A 22294-nucleotide genomic window follows, 5' to 3' on the forward strand; every position below is an offset into this window, starting at 1 on the left:
GGAAACCATGGGACCTATGCTTCTTTGGGCCTGGCTTACTTCACTTAATATAATTTTTTCCAAACCTTTCCATTTCCTAACAAATGGGGAAATATCATTCTTTCTGATGGAGGCATAGAATTCCATTGTGTATATATACCACATTTTCTTGATCCATTCATCTACTGAGGGGCATCTGGGTTGGTTCCATATCTTAGCTATGGTAAATAATGCTGCAATAAACATAGTTGTGCTGGTAGCTTTAGTGTGGTCTTGTTTGTAAACATTTGGGTAAATGCCCAAAAGTGGGATTGCTGGATCATAGGGGAGATCTATGTGAAGTCTTCTGAGGAACCTCCATACTGCTTTCCAAAGTGGTTGAACAAGTTTACATTCCCACCAACAATGAAGTAAGGTTCCTTTCTGTCCACATCCCCTCCAGCATCTGTTGTTGTTAGAGTTCTTGATTTTTGCTGTTCTAACTGGAGTGAGGTGATATCTCAATGTTGTTTTGATTTGCATTTCTTTTATGGCTAGGGATGTTGAACATTTCTTCATGTGTCTATTGGCCATCCTTGTTTCTTCTTCAGAGAAGCTTCTCTTTAAGTCTTTCGCCCACTTATTTATTGGGCAGTTGATTCTTTGAGGATTTGTTGTTGGGTGGTTTAATTTTTTGAGTTCCAAGTATATTTTAGATATGAGACCCTTGTCCGTTGTATGGCTAGTAAAGATCTTCTCCCAATCGGTGGGCTTTCTATTGATCTTGCCAGCTATGTCATTTGCCCTGCAGAAGCTCTGCAATCTTATGCAATCCCATTTGTCCAATCTTTCTTTGATTTGTTGTGCTTCCGGGTCTCTATTCAGAAAATTTCGACCTGAGCCAAGGAGACCTAGGGTTTCTCCTATTCCATCCTGTAATGTTTTCAGAGTGTCTGCTTTGAGTTCAAGGTCTTTGATCCATTTGGAGTTGATTTTGGTACAGGGTGATATATAAGGATCTAGCTTTAGTTTTCTACATGTAGTTAACCAATTTTGCCAGCACCATTTACTGAAGAGGCTGTCTTTCTTCCATTCTATTGTTTTAGCTTCCTTATCGAAGATTAGATGGCTATAGGTCTGTAGGTTCATTTCTGGGTTTTCAATTCTATTCCATTGGTCCTGAGGTCTGTTCTTATGCCAATACCAAGCTGTTTTGATTACTATGGCTTTATAGTAGAGTTTGAAGTTTGGTATTGATATTCCTCCAGCAGTGTTCTTTCCGTTGAGGAGCGTTTTTGCTATTCGGGGTCTTTTATTGTTCCATATGAATTTTTGGATTGCCTCCTCTATTTCCTTGAAGAATGAGGTTGGAATTTTGATAGGTATCGCATTGAATTTGTAGATAGCCTTGGGAAGTATTGCCATTTTCACGATGTTAATCTTGCCAATCCAGGAGCATGGGAGGTTTTGCCATTTTTTAAGTTCTGTGTTGATTTCCTTTTTCAAGATTTTAAAGTTTTCATCATAGAGGTCCTTCACTTCTTTGGTTAAGTTAATTCCTAGGTATTTTATTTTTTGTGGGGCTATTACAAATGGAGTTGCTTTCCTAATTTCAGCCACACTTTTCACATTGTTGGCATATAGAAAGGCCATTGATTTTTGGGGGTTAATTTTATAACCTGCTACTTTGCCAAAGTTTTGAATCAGCTTGAGTAATTTGGGAGTGGAGTCTATGGGATTCTTTAAATACAAGATCATATCATCTGCAAAGAGGGAGAGTTTTATTTCTTCTTTCCCTATTTGGATCCCCTTTATGTCTGCATCTTGTCTTATTGCTGTAGCTAGGCATTCTAATACTAGATTGAAGAGAAGTGGAGAGAGTGGGCATCCTTGTCTTGTTCCTGAGTTAAGAGGAAATGGCTTTAGTTTTTCACCATTGAGTATAATGCTGGCTGTAGGTTTGTCATATACAGCCTTTATTGTATTGAGGAATGTTCCATGGATTCCTAATTTTTCCAGAACCTTCATCATAAAGGGGTGTTGGATCTTGTCAAATGCTTTTTCTGCATCTATTGAGATAACCATGTGGTTCTTATTCTTGCTCCTGTTGATGTGGTGAATAATATTAATTGATTTGCGTATATTGAACCAGCTTTGCATCCCTGAAATGAATCCTGTTTGATCATGGTGTATGATTTTTTGGATGAATTGTTGAAGTCGATTGGCCAAAATTTTGTTGAGAAGTTTTGCATCAATGTTCATCAAAGAAATGGGTCTATAGTTCTCTTTCTTTGATGAGTCCCTGCCTGGTTTTGGGATGAGGGTTATGATGGCTTCATAGAATGTGTTCGGTAGTGAGCTTTCTCTTTCAATTTCATTGAAGAGTTGGAGGAGTATTGGTGTGAGCTCTGCTTTGAAGGCCTTGTAAAATTCCGCTGTAAAACCATCTGGTCCTGGACTTTTCTTAGCTGGGAGGTCTCTTATTGCTGTTTCTATTTCAATGCTTGATATGGGCCTGTTAAGCTGGTTTAACTCATCTTGGTTTAGTTTTGGCATGTCAATATTTGCTAGGAAAAGGTCCATTTCTGTCAAGTTCTCAAACTTATTAGCATAAAGTTTTGAGAAGTATCCCCTAATAATGTTCTGAATCTTGGTTGTTTCCGTGGTGATGTTTCCATTCTCATCTCTGAGTTTATTAATTTGGGTGTGTTCTCTCCTTTTTCTGATAAGGTTTGCTAAGGGTCTGTCAATTTTGTTAAGTTTTTCAAAGAACCAACTCTTTGTTTTGTTGATTCTTTCTATAGTTTTTTTGGATTCTAATTCATTTAATTCTGATTTAATTTTGATTATTTCTTTCCGTCTACTGGATTGGGGTTTATCTTGCTGCTCTTTTTCAAGGAGGTTTAGATGTGTCATTAAATTGTTAGTTTCAGATCTCTCCAATTTGTTGATGTAGGAGCTCAGAGCTATAAACTTGCCTCTGAGTACTGCCTTTGCTGTGTCCCAGAGGAGCTGGTAATTTGTGTGTTCATTTTTGTTGAATAGCATGAACATTTGAATTTCCTTTCTAATCTCTTCCATGACCCACTCATGATTCAACAGTGTGTTGTTCAGCCTCCATGTGATACCGGACTTTCTTTGGTGGCTTTTGGTGTTGAGATCTAATTTTATTCCCTTGTGGTCAGAGAGTATGCAAGGTATAACTTCAATGTTTCTGAATTTAGACAAGTTTGCTTTGTGGCCTAAAATGTGGTCTATTTTAGAAAACGTTCCATGTGCTGCTGAGAAGAACGTGTATTCTGTTGCTGCTGGGTGAAATGTTCGGTAAATGTCTGTTAAGTCTAGTTGATCTATGCAGCTGTTTAGATCTGCGGTTTCTCTGTTGAGTTTTTGCCGAGTTGATCTATCTAGTGGGGAGAGTGGTGTGTTAAAATCCCCAACAATTAATGTCTTTGGATCTATATGGGATTTGAGGGAAAGTAGTGTTTCTTTGATAAATTTGGGTGCTCCATTGTTTGGCGAATAGATATTTAGAATTGTAATATCCTCCTGAAGGAGAGATCCTTTAATTAGTATGTAGCGACCTTCTTTATCTCTTCTCACGAATTTTAGTTTGAAGTCTATTTTATCTGATATTAGGATTGCAACTCCCGCCTGTTTATGAGGGCCGTTTGCTTGGTAGATTTTGTTCCAGCCTTTAACTTTGAAAATACGTTTGTTTTTACAGGCAAGATGTGACTCCTGCAGACAGCAGATAGAGGGGTCTTGTTTTTTAATCCAACTAGACAGTCTATGTCGCTTAATTGGAGAGTTCAGTCCGTTAACGTTAAGAGATAGGACTGAGAGGTATTTGGGGGTTCCTGCCATGTTATCTACCTTCTTGGGGGCTGTGAAAACTGGGTTCTTCCTAAGGTTCTTGGATTCTCAGTTTGGGTGCAGTTTCTTGGCCTTTGTTGCGTTCTTGTTGGTTTTCTATGTGTAGGACATCTTTAAGAATCTTTTGCAAGGCTGGTTTGGTGGAGATGTATTGTTTCAATTTTTCTTTGCTATGGAAGGTTTTTATTTGGCCTTCAGTTATGAAGGAGAGTTTAGCTGGGTACAGTATTCTTGGTTGATAGTTGTTTGTTTTTAGGGCATGGCATACGTCATTCCAGGCTCTTCTTGCTTTGATTGTCTCTGCTGAGAAATCTGAGGTAATTCTAATTGGTTTCCCTTTATAAGTGATAGACCTTTTCTCCTTGACAGCTTTAAGGATCTTTTCCTTGGTCTGGGTTGATCCTGTGTGGATTATAATGTGACAGTGGGATGTCCTATTCTGGTCTGGTCTATTTGGGGTTCTAAAAGCTTCTTGTATCTGAATAGGCCTATCTTTTTGTATGTTTGGGAAGTTCTCTGCTAGGATCCTGTTAAACAAATTTCCTAGACCATTAACTTCTGTTTCTAGGTGCTCCTCTACACCCATTATCCTTAGATTGGGCCTTCTGATGGTGTCTTCCAGGTGTTGGATAGACCTATCATATTTCTTGGACTTGTCTTGGATGGTTGTATGTTCTTTCTCTATAATATCTAGGCTGTCTTCAATCCCTGAGATTCGATCTTCTGCATGGTCTAACCTGCTGTCAAGACTCTCTACTTTGTTTTTTATCTCTTTTCCTTCTAATTGGTCAGCTTTGATGGTTTCAAGTTCTTTGTTGAAGCTCTGTTTTAGGTCTTGTATGATTTTCTTTACTTCCTTAATTTGGTGTTCAGTGTTTGTTCTCAAATCACTTAGTTGATTGGTTATGGTTTCTTTGGACTCCCATTCCTTCTGTTGGGTTCCATTCAGCATTCCCTTTGTGGTCTCCCTGACTTCCTTCAGCTCTTTGTTAATGGATTCCATGAATGTCTTTAGTGATCTTTGTGTATTCTCTACCTGGTCTCTTAATTCGTGAATTACTCTTTGATTAGTTTCCTCCCTTCTGTGGGATTCCTGCAGTTCTCTTTGAGTGTTCTCTGCCTGCTCACGCCATTCCTCCCTTTCTCTTTGAGTATTCTCAAGTTGTTCACGCAAATCCTGTATCAGTTTTTGAGAAGCTTCCTCACGCTTATGATATTCCTGTATAAATTTCTGGGATGCCTCCTCTCTCTCCCTATCACGCTCATACAGAGTCCTTTGTACATTGTCAAACTTCTCATTTATCATGTTTGCTATTAGTGTTTGTAGAGCTATTTGGGAACTCTCCTCTGGATTATTCTTTATCTGTTCTAATCCCTGATCATCAAGGTTGGGAATTGAGATACCCGAATTTGCCATTTTTCTTGTGTTTTTCCGGCTTACTCGGCCCATTTGAGATAAAGATTGCACCAGTTTTGTGCTAGAACCCTATCTTAAGGCAACCATCAACCAAAGTTTGCATTTGTACAGTCAATAGTCTACAGATACAATCTAGTTCAACAGATACATCTATTCAACATCAAACGACTATATGTTAAAGGACTTCGAACTGCAGAAAAGAATTTGGAAAACCAGAAATTATTAGGATTAGGGAGAGATGTGGGTAAAAAATAGGAGTAGATTGGTGTGGGGAGGCACAGGGAGAGTTAACTATGTCCTAATCACAGTGCAGGAAATGAGTTGGGTAGGATGCAAGTAGAGAGAGAGAGAAAAAGAAGAGACGGAAAGGGGAATAAAGAGAGACCAGAAAAAGAATAGAAACGTAAAAATTAATGTTATTATAGAGGTTAAAAGACCGTCTATTTAGAGTGGAATGTGAATATGTTCAGAGAAGGGGAGGGACATAGAGGAGATGTGAAAACCTTTAAGGATGGGAACGGGAGAAGAAAAGATCAGAAGTTCAGTAGAGCTAGATAAAAAACAAAAAGATAATTAAGAAAGAAAGAAAAAGAGAAAGAAGACAAGAAAAGAAAGGAAAACTCTTATTCACGTATTCCTAAAATAAAAATTATAAGATGAGAAAAAAAAAAAAGGTTACTGGAAAACAATTATTTTTTCAGAAGAGGCAAAAATTAAAGATTAATAAAAGTTTTAGAAGGGAAAAAAATTTATATATATATATATATATATATATAAGGTAACAAAAAAACAAAAAACAAGCAAAAAAAAAGGAAAAGAAGAAGAAGAAGAAAAAAAGAAAAAAAAAAGAAAAAGAGAAAAAAAAAAAGTCTTTTGATTTTTCTTTTTGGGGGGGGGGGGGGAGGAGTGGGAAGAATCCTGTATCTCCCTTTTGTCTGCAACCAGTCTCTTGTTGGAGTCTCTGGTCAGCTTGAGGTCCTGTGGCTTGATTGGTTTCTTAAGTCGGTTGGTTGGAAGAGGCAGAAAAATGCTCTGCTTTACCCAAGATTTTGAGATCCCCCTCCCAGGTTAGTTTTCTGGGAGGGTGGTCTGCTTTGAGAGTCACAAAAGAGGGGGATGTGGTGATGAGGCTAGGTTCTGGGTAGAGTTGAGGCCTTTCAATAAACAGTAGCTTTTCCCTGGGGCTATTTTGTGATAAAGCTCACAGCGCCCAGCCTGGAGCCATTCTCAGGGTTTCTGTTTTTCAATTGATTGTCGAGGCTGCTAGAGGGAGGGGCAGCCTCTGGCTCTGGTTACCCAGTGAAGTAAGGCACTCCGATGGCTGGCGCCTGAGCTGGGTGGCTTTTCCCTGGATGGAGCTAAGTCTGGCAGGTCACTTCGCCGTTAAGTTCTTGTGACCTGCTAAATGACTCATTTTATTCCAAGGCCTGAGCTGGAGCTAGCAGCTCCTCCGAACTTTGTCGGTATCCAAGATGGAGATCACCGGTGCTGGGGGGGGAGGGGTGGCCTTCCCTCCTCTGCTCCCTGAGGAGTGAGGATGTTGGGCTTGTACTCACGCCGAGTCTTGGATCCTGGGTCGTCTCTGGTCTGCAAACAGCAGGATGAAGATGTTCGCTCCTTGTCGGTTCTTGTTGGTGTTGAGTAGAATCCGCTCGTCCGCTGCGTCTGGCTCCTTCGTCCCGGACTCTCTGTGTCTCAGGTATGTCTCCGGGGCGGTGGTCGCTGCCGCCGCGGCCCCGCCGCCGGAGCGGCAGCTGCTGCGTTTCCTTGGCTTCCCCTCTCTTGTCTAACTCTCTGTCCTGTGATGACACACTTGGTGTGATTCTCTGGCTTAGGACTGTTCACTGGAACTCTAAAACTCCTTTCTATGCGAGAGCTTGTTCAGATTCCAGCTTCTCCTCCGCCATCTTCCCGGAACCTCTTGATAGCTCTGGTTCTATAACTAGTCTAAACCTACTCTGTGACTCCTGGGTTATGTAAAAGTAAACTAATTTGTCTGTATGTAGCCATCCAATGAGTATACCTAGGAACTGTAAAATGAGCTAGAGTTTCAGCTCAAGTGATAGATTGCCTGTTGTGAGCAAGAAAACTGAGAGAGCTCCAGGCCCTGAGTTCAGAACCAGTACTCACATGAGGAAAGAAAAAACTTTCCCAGAGATTATAAAATAATTTTAACATTGATATAAATCAAATATAATACAAGAAGAATTTATTTAAGATATATTTTCACATATTAGTTTACCAACACATGCTAAAATGGTAGCATATATTAAAATTTACATTGAATAAACTAATATGTTACTACGAAACATATGAAAATATAACAGAGACATTCCCATGGCCCAGTTTTGTGATTAATATGGCCCAAAATCATGATTAATATTTATAGTACATTACAAGCATTGTGCACTGGTACAGAGTTATCCTGCTAGTTTATTTCTAAGGATTATCTCTATAGAGTAGGCATTAAATGTTTAAATTAGAGACCTGGATATGAATTTGTGAAGGTAATCATTTTATATTGCAAATATGAACCATTTTAGAAAGAAGCTGAGTGGAATTGAAAGCACATGGGTAAAATCGTGGGTAGAATTAAAGATTCCGTAGAGTGACATTGAAGAACATTGGGCATGGGGAAAGTACTTGCAGCTATAGATTGCTCTGTGAGATACTGAGCTAGAAGCATTTCCTGAATGTGCCCCTGCTTGGGCTGATAGATGATGATGAAGAAGGAAACTGCATCAAGAAGGCCTCTGTATCTTTTTGGAGGTTAACAGACTGAAAGTGGCATCAATACAGCATTAATCTTTTCAAGGAAGTAACAGTTTACAGTGTTTGCAGATTTTTGGCTAGCTTCAGATTTGAAGGAGCTAACTCGAGCAGTTCTGTCAATGTCATCCTTGAGCCACAGCTAACATCAAGAAACGGGACAGTAGCACTCATGATAGTGAGGTCTTGGAAGCTCTCTTCAGACTGCTGCCTGTGAAGCAATATTTACTGTACCTCTGTTTGCAGTTTCAAGTAGGAAATTACAAACAAGGAAGATGAAAGAAGATGTCAGAATAGTGCACACTGAAGAAAAGCTTATCATAGCAAATCTGTATTTTAGAAATAAATGCCCCAGCAGTAGATAGAACAAACATATTGTGGCAATCTCTTGAATCTCTTTGGTGGCAAGATCACATGTGCCAAGTAAAAGAGGCATGGAACTTACTTGTTCTGCAGGCAACCAGTCTGCATTTAGTCAGTTTTCAAATCCTGAATTAGTAGTGGGTATGTATGTATGTATGTATGTATGTATGTATGTATGTATGTATGTATTTATGTATACATGCATGCATTCATTTAGTGTGCCAGTACTGAGGACTGAACTAAAGGATGGCACATTCCATCACTTAGGTTTTTTTCATCAAGGCTGGCACGCTCCTACTTGAGGAACCTCTGCTCCACTTCTGGCTTTTTGGTGATTAATTGGAAGTAAGAGTCTCACGACTTTTCTTGCCTAGGATGATGTTGAACTGTGATCCTCAGATCTCAGCCTCCTGAGTAGCTAGGCTTATGGGAATGAGCCACTGATGCCTTATAAATAGATTCTATCACACTTCAGGAGATTAGAGTTTTGTAATCAAATGGATAGTTGGATACCTTGGATACTTTGAAAATGATATGAGGAATCAGCTTTCTTGTTCTTCCTACCTTCTAGTGCTTGCTATCACTCTTTAGTTTTGCTTCATGTGTTGAAGCATGTACCTCTGCTTCTCATTTCCTTCTTTCCATGTCTCTGGGTGTCCTTCCCTTTGCATGCGAACACCAATCACCGGACTACTTGTCAAAGGATTATTTCTTCTCAAGATGATCCACTAATCATCTGTAAAGACCTTATTTTCAAATAAATCTTATTCTGAGGTCCTGGGAGGATATGCATTTTAGGGGGACATTCAACTCACTGTCAACTTTGACATCATTCCCCAAAACTTTATGGAGATAGCGCCATGACTACTGTGAAAGAGTTGAAGGAAGTAGATATATGAGCATTTTTAAAAAGTTGTGAAGTGCTTTTGTTTTTAAGGGTTATTTTTGTTATGCTTATGAAGGACTTTTTTACTCAAGATGTCAAAATTCTAAGGCAGCTAAAATTGAAATTTATATATACCTATCAATTTAAAGATTTTTAAAAAATTAACAGAAAAGCACAACTACAATATCTATTAAATAATTGTTGTTGTTCGGGAAATGGAGGAGAATGGAAAAGGAATAGGCCGGACTCAATCATCAACAGGCAAGGACTGTTTATTGAGAAACAGAGAGGGGCAAGGACCTTTCCCCCCACTCCAGGTTTGGAGGTGGTGCCAGAGAGTTGGGACAGGAGCTGGATTTTTATATGAGGTCTGAGCAAGGAGGCAGAGGTTAATGAAAAAGCCACCAGGTCACAGTTAGGCCCCACAGTGGTCTTAAGAGGATTTCCCTGCCAGTACATCAAACAAGTTCACACATACCTGGGATTTTGCCAGGTGCCTGTATGGGCCTAGGACAGTAGAGTGGGGTCAATCCTTCATATTCCATCTTTAGATACCTGAAATGATTGGCCCAAGAGGGAAGAGGCAAATCCTTGATAGAGGATCTTTGGATACATAAAAAGAATTGGGCAGAGAAGGGAGTAGCATGGAGTTATGAGAACAAAAGCAGACTCACAGCATTTGGAACTCTGAAGGAGTATAAAAGGTGGACAGACTCGTGGTAGTGGAGAGACTGCACTGGGTAGGGCAGTGTAAACCAGGCCTCTGGTTGCCTGCAGTAATTGTATGGCCTTGACTTGCTCCCAGGTCCTGAGTGAGGGCTGTTATCCTGTTAGAGAGAAACTTGAAAAAGGTGAGATCAGGCAAAAGGCTGACAAGATGGCAAGACTAGTTGATATGAATGACACAGGAGAATATACCCTGGGCACAAGCCAGAAAAGTTCCATTTGGAGTATGAGCCCATAACCAGTCAGAAGCTAGGGCTGGATTAGAGTGGTTAAGGGTGAGAGACCTTGGTCATTTCCTGTAAATATCAGGTAACAAAGGCAATAATGTAAATTCCTGTTGGAATTCTAAATTCCAGTTAGAAGTTAGACAGATATGGACATTAGATGGTAAAGCTTCTCAACTTATTTCTATTGACCTCCTGGCTCTGGTTAATTTTAAAAGGACAGGCACAAAATGGCTGATGTGACATCATTTCCTCTTACTCTTCTCCACTTTGTCCTGGGGGTCTAGGTGCTTGCTGGGATAACTTGTCCCAGTTGGCACTTACGGGCTTTGAACTCAAGGCTTGGGCACTCTCCCTAAGCCCTTCTTCTGGAGGCTAGTGCCCTACCACTTTAAGTCACAGGGCCACTTTTAGCATTTGGTTAATTTTTGAGACATACTTCCAGTCTGTATCTTTGCTGGTTAGTTTGGAGATTGAGTGTCAAAGGGATTTTTTTTTTTTTTTTTAGCATGGGCTGGCTTTGCTTTGCCACAAAAACCCTTTATTATTTCCAATTAAAGCAACAAGGAGATCAGTGAGAACAAGTAGAGCTTATTACCTGCACCCTGTCAAGAATTGATCAACAAATACTTGCTAGAACCCTGTAATGACAAAACTCAATAGATGGGATGAGAGTTTTAGCATAAATATAGTATAGCTTGGCTTCCTGGAAAACTGATAACCAAAGTTCACAAGAGACTCTCCTGGCCTACACCTGGTTCAGTAGCATAACTACATAGCCAGCTTTTTCAGGTCAGGCTGGGTAAGGTTTACAGAGAGTGTCCCACAAGGGTCTTAGGTTTTATAAATCTAAAGCAGTCTTTAACCAAGAATCAGCTGTGTGTGATGGAGTCAGGCAGGAGTCCAGTCTACTTCTACCATGACAGAGGTAATCAGGATGGCCCAGGCAGGATCTGGGCTAGACTGTGTCCTGCTGATGAATTATCTTATCTCCTGCTGGGTTGCTTACAAATTTCTACAGACTGGTTAAATATACTTGACTTTAGATGGACATAATGACGTGGTAGTTTTAATGTAAATCATAGCCAACAATTACATACCAACTGTCCTCATAAGCTCTGTTTTTTAAGGCATACTCATACCATCTGTTACATACTTAAACTTTCTGGGACAGAAAAAATATTTGGAACAAACATTTTAATATAATTCGTATCTCCTTACTGTGTTTCTCATCACAGCTGGCAAGGAGCTAGCAAGGTCTCATTCCTTTTACTACTACCCTTGATAAAGATGTTTCCTTTTAACAAACAGCACATTTGGTAATTAACTTCTTCAACACAAAATTTACATTTGCAGTCAAGGAACATAAATTTCAGGAAATATCAGTACCAAGAAATAAAAGAAGATACCTTTTTACAGCATGATAAGTTTTTATGAGATTATGTTGAATATGTTCATACACATTTAAACAAAGTTTTAAGGCATACTTGGGATTTTTAAAAAGTGAAAATTGGCGTTTTTTTGGAATTCCAGTGTCAAAATGATATTATTTTGCCCAATATGATAAGACCTTGTGATCAATGTTGGAAAAGTAGGCAATACCAAACAAAATGCAAGGATTTGGCAAACAATTTAACAGAATTTCCATGCTTAAACAAAAATTGATAACAAGAACAGAAAACCTTTAAATCAGTCTTGGTCATCACCTAAAAGAGTGAAGAGGAGTAAGCTTGGTGGAAGAGTGGGAGTTGTAGAAAAACCCCATCATGTGGTTGTTGTCTCTTCCTAGGTGTCAGCTTCCAGGGCCTATAGAGAGAATTGGGGGAGGAGTGGCTGAACTGGTTTTTAAGGGGAAGAGGCAGCATTTTTAACCTGAAGACATTTAAGGGGAGGACATGGCATAATGAAGGAATTGAAAAGTGAATGTTTGAGTAAATGGATAGAGAAAGCTAGTGGAAGAAGTGTGTGTGTGGGGGGGATTCTCTTCTGCAGCCTCCTAGAGGAGAAATTAAGAATCCAGATTTTGAAGTGAGTGGATTCAGTAAAGTGAAAGAATTGAATTATGATCTGAGTCCCAAAGGCAAAAGGATTGGTTTGTTTTTATTGTGGGATTTTTGGGTGGGAAAGGGAGAGAGTAGTAAAAGAGAGAGAATCTGGCCTCAGTGTGTTTGCCAGCCAGCCACTGTCAGTGACAGATTAATGCAAGAGGCAGAGCAGAGAGGCCCATTTATTTAGGGTCTAGAGGGGAAGAAGGCGTATTAGCCATAGAAGGGGGTTAAGAAATGTATAAGTTTGGAGGGGTTTCTTTAGAGGGAGTTTAAGCAGGGCTGTTAGCTTGTTTTACTCTTGGAGGCTTATGCTACACAGGCAGGTGGGGGTCAGAGGTCAGCAGGAGTTTGCTTGGAGCAGACAGTTTTGGTGAAGAGAATCTGGACCAACTGCAGATAGCAAGAGTGTAGTTAGAAGAGCAAGGAAGGAGAAAAGGATCTTTGGTGCTGGAGGTCATCAAAGAAAAGAGAGAAAGAGGAAGAGAGAGAATGAGGAAAGGGGGTTTGAAACAGACTAAGCTGCTATAAGATAAGGAGTTACTTTTGTAGAGGAGATAGTTGGGAGGTTTAAAGCAGAGAAGACCTTGGTGAGCAAGGCAGGAGAGCGGGTGGGGGGGGCTCTGGAATGGAGGTCAGAGAAGGACTTGGTGGACAGAACAGGATGAGCAGAAGGGGTCTGGAGTGGGGGTCAGAGAAGGGCTTAGGTTTAGGGGATCTTGGACTTCTCACCATTTCATTGGAGAATTGTTTTAATCTGTAAGAGTAATCTGTAAGAGAATTGTTTTAATCTGTAAGAGTAAAACCAAAGGTTCTGAATTTAGGCTAAGGGTGGCCAAGGCAGTGAGACCAGATTTCGGTCAGATTATTTTTGACTGTAAGTAAAGCAGTCAGCTATTAGTCTTAAGATTAGACTGCAGGCATACCAATGGGGTGTCTCTGGGAGACAATTTGGTAGGACTACAGAGCCTGTCCCGCTGCTCCAGGTATCCTTGGTGCTTTGGGAAGGCAGACAGACAGATCCCAATAATTAGGAGAGGGCATCCTCAAAGGTCATGAGGGGGTCAGGAAGGGAGAAACTCCTGGGGTCTCTGAGGACCCTATAGACAGGAGGGAGAGACTCCTGGAGTCCCAGGGTCCTTGTTGGGGACCAGGCTGGTTACCCTGGAGTCAGTCATATGACAAAGAGCCTCCTGCCTGGAGATCAGAGTTAGGGGACAGGGTGAAGAAGAGAGAATAGGGGAGAGATAAGGCCTTTTCTGGGTTTACTCAGAGGGCCAATACTACCTTAAGCCATGTGGGGTAGCCGTCCATGAGGCATACACCACTTACATAAGCAAAAGCCACAAGGTCTTTCAGGTGGCTGTTTAGCCCAAAGTAAGCTTGGTGGGCTCTGCTCCCAATGGAGAAAATCTTTGGAAGGAAGGGGAAGGTAGTAGAAAAGTTCGATGAGAGGTGGCAAAGAGGCGGGTGGCCCCTCAGCAGAGGGCACCCAGTTACTCTTGGCACTTCTCTCCTGGGTGCAGCACCATATGTTGGGAAAATGGAGGAGAACAGAAAAGGAATAGGCCGAACTCGATCATCAACAGGCGAGGACTGTTTATTGAGGAACAGTGAGGGACACAGACCTTCCCCAAGGGTTTGGAGGTTGTGCTAGAGAATTGGGACAGGAGCTGGGTTTTGTATGAGATCTGAGCAAGGAAGCAGAGGTTAATGAAAAAGCCTCCAGGTCAAGGGAGGTGGGGCTTTTCAGTTGGGCTCACAATGGGATGTCTATAGCTGGGCTTAGGATTGCCCTGCCTGCACATCAAACAGGTTCGCACATACCTGGTATTTTGCCTGGTGCCTGTATGGGCCTGGGACAGTAGGGTGGAGGTCAGGCCCTCATATTCCATATTTAGATACATGAAATGATTTGGTGTCAGGGCAATCCACATAAGCCCAACTGTAAACATCCCATTGTGGGCCCAACTGAAAAGCCCCCTTCTCCCTTGACAGGGTGGCTTTTCCATTAACCTCCGCCTCCTTGCTCAGACCTCATACAAAAATGGAGCTCCTGGGGCTGGGAAGGTGGCTTAGTGGTAGAGCGCTTGCCTTGCATGCCTGAGGCCCTGGGTTTGATTCCTCAGCACCCCATAAGCAAAAAGAAAAAAGCCGGAAGTGGCGCTGTGGCTCAAGTGGTAGAGCGCTAGCCTTGAGCTGAAGAGCTGAGTAGAGCCCAGGCCCAGAGTTCAGGCCCGTGACCAGACCCGAAAAAAAAAAAAAATGCAGCTCCTGTCCCAACTCTCTGGCACACCCTCCCTTCAGTAGTTAGCAAAAGCATATTGTGATCATCATTTTAGATTATAGCAAGAAGTGATACTGTGGCTCAAGTGGTAGAGTGCTAGTCTTGAACCAAAGAAGCTCAGGGACAGTGCTTAGATTATAGCAATATTTTAATACGGGAAAAATTGTTTCAACCATCAACACTTAAGTTAGACAACTGGGGTTCAAGCATCAGATGCTACATGTGTGACTTTATATTAGTAACCTTTCTGTTACTCTGACAAAATACCTGAGATAAATACATGATATAAATCAACTTTAAAGCAGAGAGAATTGTTTTAGCTCATGCTTTTCGATTTGAGGCTGTCTGGCTCCATTGGTTTGGGCTCTGAGGTTAGAAAGAATGCTTGGCTTTGGGAGCATGTTGTGAATGGGGCTGATTACCTCACTGAGGTGAGGGAGCAAACAGAAAAGGCAAATTCTAGTAATTTACTTCTTCCAACTAGGCCTGTTTCCTAATGGCCTATTCATCAGTGGATTAGTAGATTAATGGATTACTTGATGAGTTAATGCCCTCATTGTCCAATAGTACCACTTGCTCTGGTCAAGCCTTAAAACACTTGAGTTGAGCACTGGCATTGCTGCATTTTATATCCAACCTTATCCAAACTCTGGGAACTTAGTTTTTATATCGCATAGAGAAAAGTAATACTTAACTCAGAAGTTGACTATGAGAATGAAATGGTTTAATATGTGTAACTATAAAGCCTAAACAGCAACTGTTCTCTACACTTATAATGATTGTTGCTGCATTGTTTTTCCGTGATTATTTCGGATTGACACATATCTATCAGCCTACTCTGTCATTAATGATGTGGGTAAATATGTGTATGTGAATTTTAAAAAATGTAGTATGTATTATCAGTGGATACCTGGACAGATCTTTATTGTGTTGCATAAAACTGATGTAAATTAAGAAAGGCACCAAAGAAAAATAACTTAGAAGGCTTTAAATAAAAAAGTAAGAGTTCCTAATATGAATAATGTTTAAAAAAGAAATAAGTACTATGTATCAAGTCAAATGATACTATGTATCAAGTCAAATGAATCTTGAAAATTTCCATTTGAGAATTCCATGACAGGAAAGGGTGAAAACTTAATGAATTTTTCATACCAGAAGCAATTTGTGGTGCCTCTATCACTGAAGTATAAGTAATGGGGGAGCTGTTTGACAGAGTGATGGAGCCATGTCTGAGGTCACTGAGAGATACCAGTACAAATGAGTATTTATAATTAAGTTGGAAAAGTTAGAATTGCCTTAAAATTATCTTTGTCAAATATTTAATGTCAATAATGTTTTGTTTTAATCTTGAAAAGAATAAGGTTAACTTGTTGGTTAAGAAATCTAAGTTAAATAAGATTTGCACACAGTTCATATGTAGATACAGAAGCAAATTATCACTTTCTTGAGAATGTACAATTTAGAGGTTGGAGGCATGGCCCAGTTAGTTGGTCCAGCACTAACCAATGAATAAAAGCAACAGGTGTCCAGTTTGAGTTCCAGTCTCAGATCTAAGAAAAAAGAAAAAAGAGAATGTACAATTTTAAGTCCCCTCATCTGTTTGAGGTTTCTACTAAAAAAAAATCATAGTCACTGACCTCAAAGATCTTCTCAAGTGTAGCCATCATTATGTTTGAAGACACATAAAGAATCCATCTTTGGAAATGCAATAATTACTTAAAAAAGAAAACATTAAGGAAATTATTAACATGCTCCTTAGTTTTACTCATAAGATGGCTTTGAGCATTATATTTTATTAGCTCCAAATTCACCCATTTGTTTTTCTTTTCCAAGTTGCTATGGTCCTTGTTTAAAAACCAAGAATGAGAGGTTGGTCAATTATATTTAAATCCACTTAGCTATAGTTCACAAGTAATGTAATCAGAGACTGCTGATGATGCATAAGAAATGGCTTAGTGGGATTTCTATCCGTGGCATAGTTGTAAGAACTATTTTAAAAGATAGCTTTCTTACTCTTGATAATATTGACCCTAAATGTTTGAAAAGTCCTCAAATATTTCTACTATTTTACTCTTGAAAATTGTAATTCTCTGACAAATACTAGGAGTCAGCAGCTCACAGCTACAATCCTAGCTACTCAGGAAGCTGAGATCTAAGGATCATTGGTTGAGCCAGCCAGGGCAGAAAAGTCCAAGAGACTCTTACCCCCATTAGCCAGTGAAAAGGTTAGCGGAACCATTGCACAATTGTGTTAAGAGTAGATGTGCACAAGGCTCTGAGGTCAAACTGCAGTACTGGAAAAAGAGAAGAAAGGAAGGAAGGAAGGACAAAAAAAGGGAAGAGAGAAAGAAAAAGAGGAAGGAAGAAAGAAAGAGAAAGAAAGGAAAGAAACACTTTAAACTAATTTCCCCTATGGAGTATGACCTATTATTGCCCTGGCATTGGTAATGGTGGTGGTGGTGATGATGAAGACTAATTTCTTTATTGCTCCTTGTGCATTCTAGTGTCACATTTTAATTCTTTCAAGATTTATCATGTCTCAATTATTTTGAAGAGTTAAGAAATACACATTATGTTCCTCCTCATAAAACACCTTGAAGTAAAAATATGAAATGAGTTGGGAAGACCCAAGCCTTTCATCCAGTAGGACATGGGTGTGGTCTCTAATCATACTAATGATTAGAGTCTTGGAACTTACCTCCTTGGCTGGAAGGTAGTGTGAATGATTACTGATTTAACTTATGATTTAGAATAAAGCTTGAGTGAAAACTAAAACCTAGAGACTAAGGGAGCTTTGGAGTCCTTGTGCACCTGGCTGTGTTGAGAGACTGATGTGTCCAGAGACTTCATAGAAGTTTGGTGGCACCTCCTTTCTCCAACTTTATACTATGTATTTCTTCCACTTAATTCTTCCTGAGTTGTATCCTTTATAAACAGTGACTATCAGGATAGTACTTTCTCGAGTTCTGTGAGGTCATCCTAGTGAATGAGGAAACTTAAAGGAGAGAACTTGAGGGAAACCTCAACTTCATTAGGAAGTGTGGATGTCCTCCTATTCTTGGAACTGTCATCTGAAAGTAGGGCATTCTCCTGGACTGAACTCTTATCTATAGAATGACACAACTGATTCTCACACAACTGATTCTAATTTGTATTAGAAGTGAATTTTAGGAAACACAATTGATGTTTGGAGAATTAAAAGAATTGGATGGTGTTGAAACAAAGAATTTGTTGTCAGGGAAAAAATGATCTCCATCCCTTTCCTTGTATCTTTTTTCATACAGAGGTGCCTCAGAGTTCTACTTGTCACTTTCCCTTATTTTATATATCATTATTGGTATGGAGGAGTAAAGGTTGTGGGAAACAAACTTATTTTTGTAATTAATAATTTCTTTATAGAAAAATAAAGTCTGCAATGAAGCTGAGTTTTCATTATGACTTTTAGCCACTTGGTCGCTTTTTTGGGTTTTGGACCATTTATTTACCCTCTAGCTCAGTTTCCTCACTTGTCAGGTGGACCTGGTAACAATACCTGTTTCAAAATGCTCTTTTGAGGATTAAATAGGCTAATTCATGGGAAAGACCAAAGACTGTACCTGACACACATAAACAGGCAAGTTTAGTTACTATGAATGCTATTACTTTTAGTTTTACTCTTATTACAATCACTGCTATAATATAGTAGTAGCATACTATTTTTTAAACCTTAACCATAACATAAAGTGTGTTTAAGTCTTTGAAAGCTTTCCAGAGTACATGCTTACTTTATATTAAGAAAAAAGTGTGTTTCAGAACTTTTATTTAATCAAGAGTTTCAGAGGTTTTAGGAAGTCTGAAAATGACTGAACCACCTGTAAGAATTATTGAGAAATGAGAAAGGAAATGCTAATGAGACATTACAGGAAAGATCAAATAGACTAAGAGAGCAAGAAGAATCAGGAATATCTTCTCTAATGCAGAAAGAAAGCTCTGAAGGAAGCAATAATAATCATTTGGAAATGAGAAGAGTAAGTGAAACACCGAAGTATTAATCAAATAGCATCCTTGGTGTGGATAATTGACCAACAGACATAAAAATGAAAGAAGATGGAATAGGGTATATACATTACCTTTATGAGCACTATAAAACCAGATCTTGGAGACAAGTCTAAGTGAATTGATAAGTGCTACCATGATGCAAACATTTCCTACAACTTATCATCTGTTGGGTATTTTTCATTCATTTTAAACAACATGGGTTTGATAACCATACATTCTACCACTGAACCCCTACCTTAAATTCACAACCCTTACAAAGGATTCATGAGAAATCATGGTATCAGTGAGAAAACATACATGAGTATCAATTGAGAATGGCTTCACTGCAGTGAGAGTCAAAGCTTATAGTATCATTATTGTTCAGTACTGTCAGATATGGCTTTCCAAATATTATTTTGGTGAACTAGGTTCAAAAAATCCTATATTCTTAAACTACATTTTTCATGCTCCCTTCCTAAATTCCATCATTTTGAACCATGAATGTAATTTTGAAAGCTTCAATATCATTTTTAGGGAGCATTTAAGTTGCTTCTAAGGGTAGTTGTTTCTAAGGCTCTGACAGATTGAACCATTGCTCAGGAGTATTTCAAAAGCCTTGTTATAAAAGACTCCCTGTAGTTTTCATTTTTAAACATACTTTTATAAAGTTCATTATGATAGGAAGCAAGTTGATTTTATTAAATTTAAACTCATCAAAACATAAAACGTATACTCAAAAATTAGTTGAGATACTGCGTGTTCTTTTGGGGAGCCTATTATCTTCGTATCATATAAAATCAACTGCAAAGATTTGAGAGTTGATTCTTAATGCATTAGGGCTTTTTGGTGGGAAGCCCATATGTACTGTCAATACTTTAGTGCCCTGAATTATTATTGGTTGTTCATGTGCACTTTTAGAGCAAATTTATTTCAAATGAAATATTGTTCAATGTTAGATAATAAACACAGAGAGCCTTCTCTGATACTTGTTTTTCTTTCCTATTGTAGATTAGCTTGACCCTTTTTCCCTATCCCAACTATCCCAAGTATTCCATCCTCTCAAAAGATAGTTTGAAAATAGTTTAAATTATATTTGAATAAATGTAATTTTAACAAGTTTTAATTACCTCTCCATCTGAATAGATTGGTAACATTTGTACAGGTAAAGAACTATAAAAACTTACTTCTTAAATATGGTTTACTTGGAGGGCATTGCTTAAATTTTCTCTTATATTTTAAAGCATCTATTATTGAATTTCCTTTGTAACTTGGCTTAAAGTCAAAAGGTAATGTAATTCAACTTTATATAATGAATTTTTTGCATTCTTATGAAGTTTTTCACAAATGTTTTGTTTCTAGATTGTTTTACCTTTCATATATTATAATTTTGTCCTTTCAAGGCATTTAATACACTTTCTTTCCAGTCTCTGTAGAAACGCTGGAAAAGAATTTGAAGCAGATGGGAAGGCAACTTCAACAGCTTGAGAAAGATTTGGAAACCTTTCCCCCTCCTGAGGACTTGCATGACAAGTTTGTGACAAAGATGTCCATATCCTTCTGATATCTAAATAAGTCACTAGTCAGCTGGAATTTTGATTTATTTAACATGATAACTGTGTTTGCATAACCCAAGATCATTTTCTGGTGCCAAACTATAGAACTTTTAACCTTTGCTTTCTTATAAAGAGTCAGCAAAGTTGTTGTTATGAATAACAAACCCTGTGTTTCTTTTTTTCCTTTTTACCTGTTTGGTTAATAGAATTTTTTTTTCGTTCTGTTTCCTTTCATATGCCTTATTTTCTTCGGACGTTCATGGTACAAAATGATATTGAACTTAGTTTGAGGATGTTTGAATTGAAAGCCATGAGAGGTTGAACTCAGGGTCTCACGAGGCTTGCTTGGCAGGTACTCTTATCACTGAGCCCCACCTCTAACCCAACTTTTAGATATTTTTGAAATGTTTCAGGAGATACAGACTGCATAAACTCACAGCCTGGGTAGTCAGCTTCAAGGGTTGATATATATTAGGAACTAAATGACTTGGCAAAAAAAATTATATTGTCTTTAGATATACTATGTAGTTACACAATCAAAATGTAGTTTGTCACAGTAACTACTTGTCTATTTTCTCCTAACCAAAACATGAAATTGACAAGTGTATGTCATTATTTATACATATAAATGTAACTTAAAAATATGAAGCTTGTATACAGTTTTTTTTAGTATTCAGTTACCTTCATTATTACTTTTATAGTTTAATCTCTAATGAGTGTCTAAAATAATTATTCCCATTGTTTTCTGAAACTAATGTTGGGTGCAAACTACTATATGAAATTAGATATTTTTATGTTGCAATAAAGTATTATTAAAAGTCCATATGGACTTCTGAATTCTATCTAAAAAGATAACCCACTTCTAAAATACACTGTTACAGACATCCTCAATGTTTTATTTTACTCATATATTTGAAATAAATGACAACTTTTTTCCTCTTTCTACTTTTTATCCCTTGAGACTTAATAACTCACAAAAGTATTATTTGGTTCATCTTCGATTTTATTGCATATGCTTTCATTTTAATTGTGAATTAGTTCAATTTTAGCTTTCTTTCACTGTCTCTGTTGGGAAATATCATAAAAATGCACTCCAGCAACAATCAATTCAGGCTAATGTGTGTGTTTTCTTTTGTATCTCCCTCCTCACTCCCCTATCCCCACATACGTCCAGCTTCTTATTGAGAAGATGCTTTTATCACCACACACTGGGTAAGGCTTTCTTCTTTCTTTTGCTTTTTTAAAGTAAACAAGAGGTCTGTATTTATCCACCAAAAACATATTTTTGTACTGACTCCTCATTTGACCAAGTGTGCTTTTTTAAGAGTGAATACAGTATTTCAGAATTCTATCATTCTCGTCATCTCTCAATCTTTTGATCAAGTTAAAATGTTCCCACACGTGACATTTTAATGTTTTAAATATTGGTTGGAGTAGTGTTTTAGTCCCATAGATAGAAGGCATTTTAGAAAAGATTTTGCTTACATATAGCTTTTAGTATTACCCTGTGAATGCACTAATGATGAAGCTCAGGTTTCTTGACTGTGGCTGAATTCATGAACCCAGAGGAAAGGCTATAGGTGCTCAGCAGAGGGTCTCAGGACATATCCACATTTGTATTCCTATGACAGGAGAAGCTGAATGATGTTGGCTACTTGAAAGGTATGCAGCTCATAAAAAGCAGCCAGCAGGAAATCAGAAACAGGAAGGATGATGCTTTGTTGGAAACAGTTTTTCATTCTGAGTACAATTATACTCTATGGACAAGAAAGCTACTGTATCCTGTCGCTAAATATCACAACCTCGCAGCCTCTAATGAACTGATTAGCATTCATGTATCTCTTGGAAGTCAGATATATGAACAGTTGGTGCACTTTGCTATTGACAAAGCTTATAATCATAAATATTCTTTGCCGAGATTAGATTGTTCTCGTTTGCTTTTCATCTTCGTTAGACATAGTAGTTTTGAAGTAATTAAATATATTCATTTCAAGACTTTGTTTACTTTAATTAGGACTGACATCCAGTCAGATTTTTGAATATTAACTGCATTTATACTAATCTTATTAAGATGACAAGTTGTAAGCTTCTTGGGTCTTGGAAATGTATGGAAGCCAAAATGCACAATAAATCAAAATGTACTAACTGAAGTTTGTTAATACTCGAACTTTGT

General features: G+C 38.6%; 1 protein-coding gene across 1 annotated transcript in view; it reads left to right on the forward strand.

Moving 5' to 3' along the window:
* The window catches only part of Diaph3 (diaphanous related formin 3), a 450161-nt gene that overhangs the window by 265854 nt on the left and 162013 nt on the right, over positions 1-22294 (forward strand). The window contains exon 23 of the mRNA XM_070002884.1: positions 19993-20116. Coding sequence (XP_069858985.1) covers positions 19993-20116 — 124 coding nt within the window. The remainder of the gene's footprint in view (positions 1-19992; positions 20117-22294) is intronic.

Source organism: Dipodomys merriami, unplaced genomic scaffold (genome assembly GCF_024711535.1).
Source record: "Dipodomys merriami isolate MVZ:Mamm:240054 unplaced genomic scaffold, mDipMer1.0.p SCAF_6, whole genome shotgun sequence".
NCBI lineage: Eukaryota > Metazoa > Chordata > Mammalia > Rodentia > Heteromyidae > Dipodomys > Dipodomys merriami.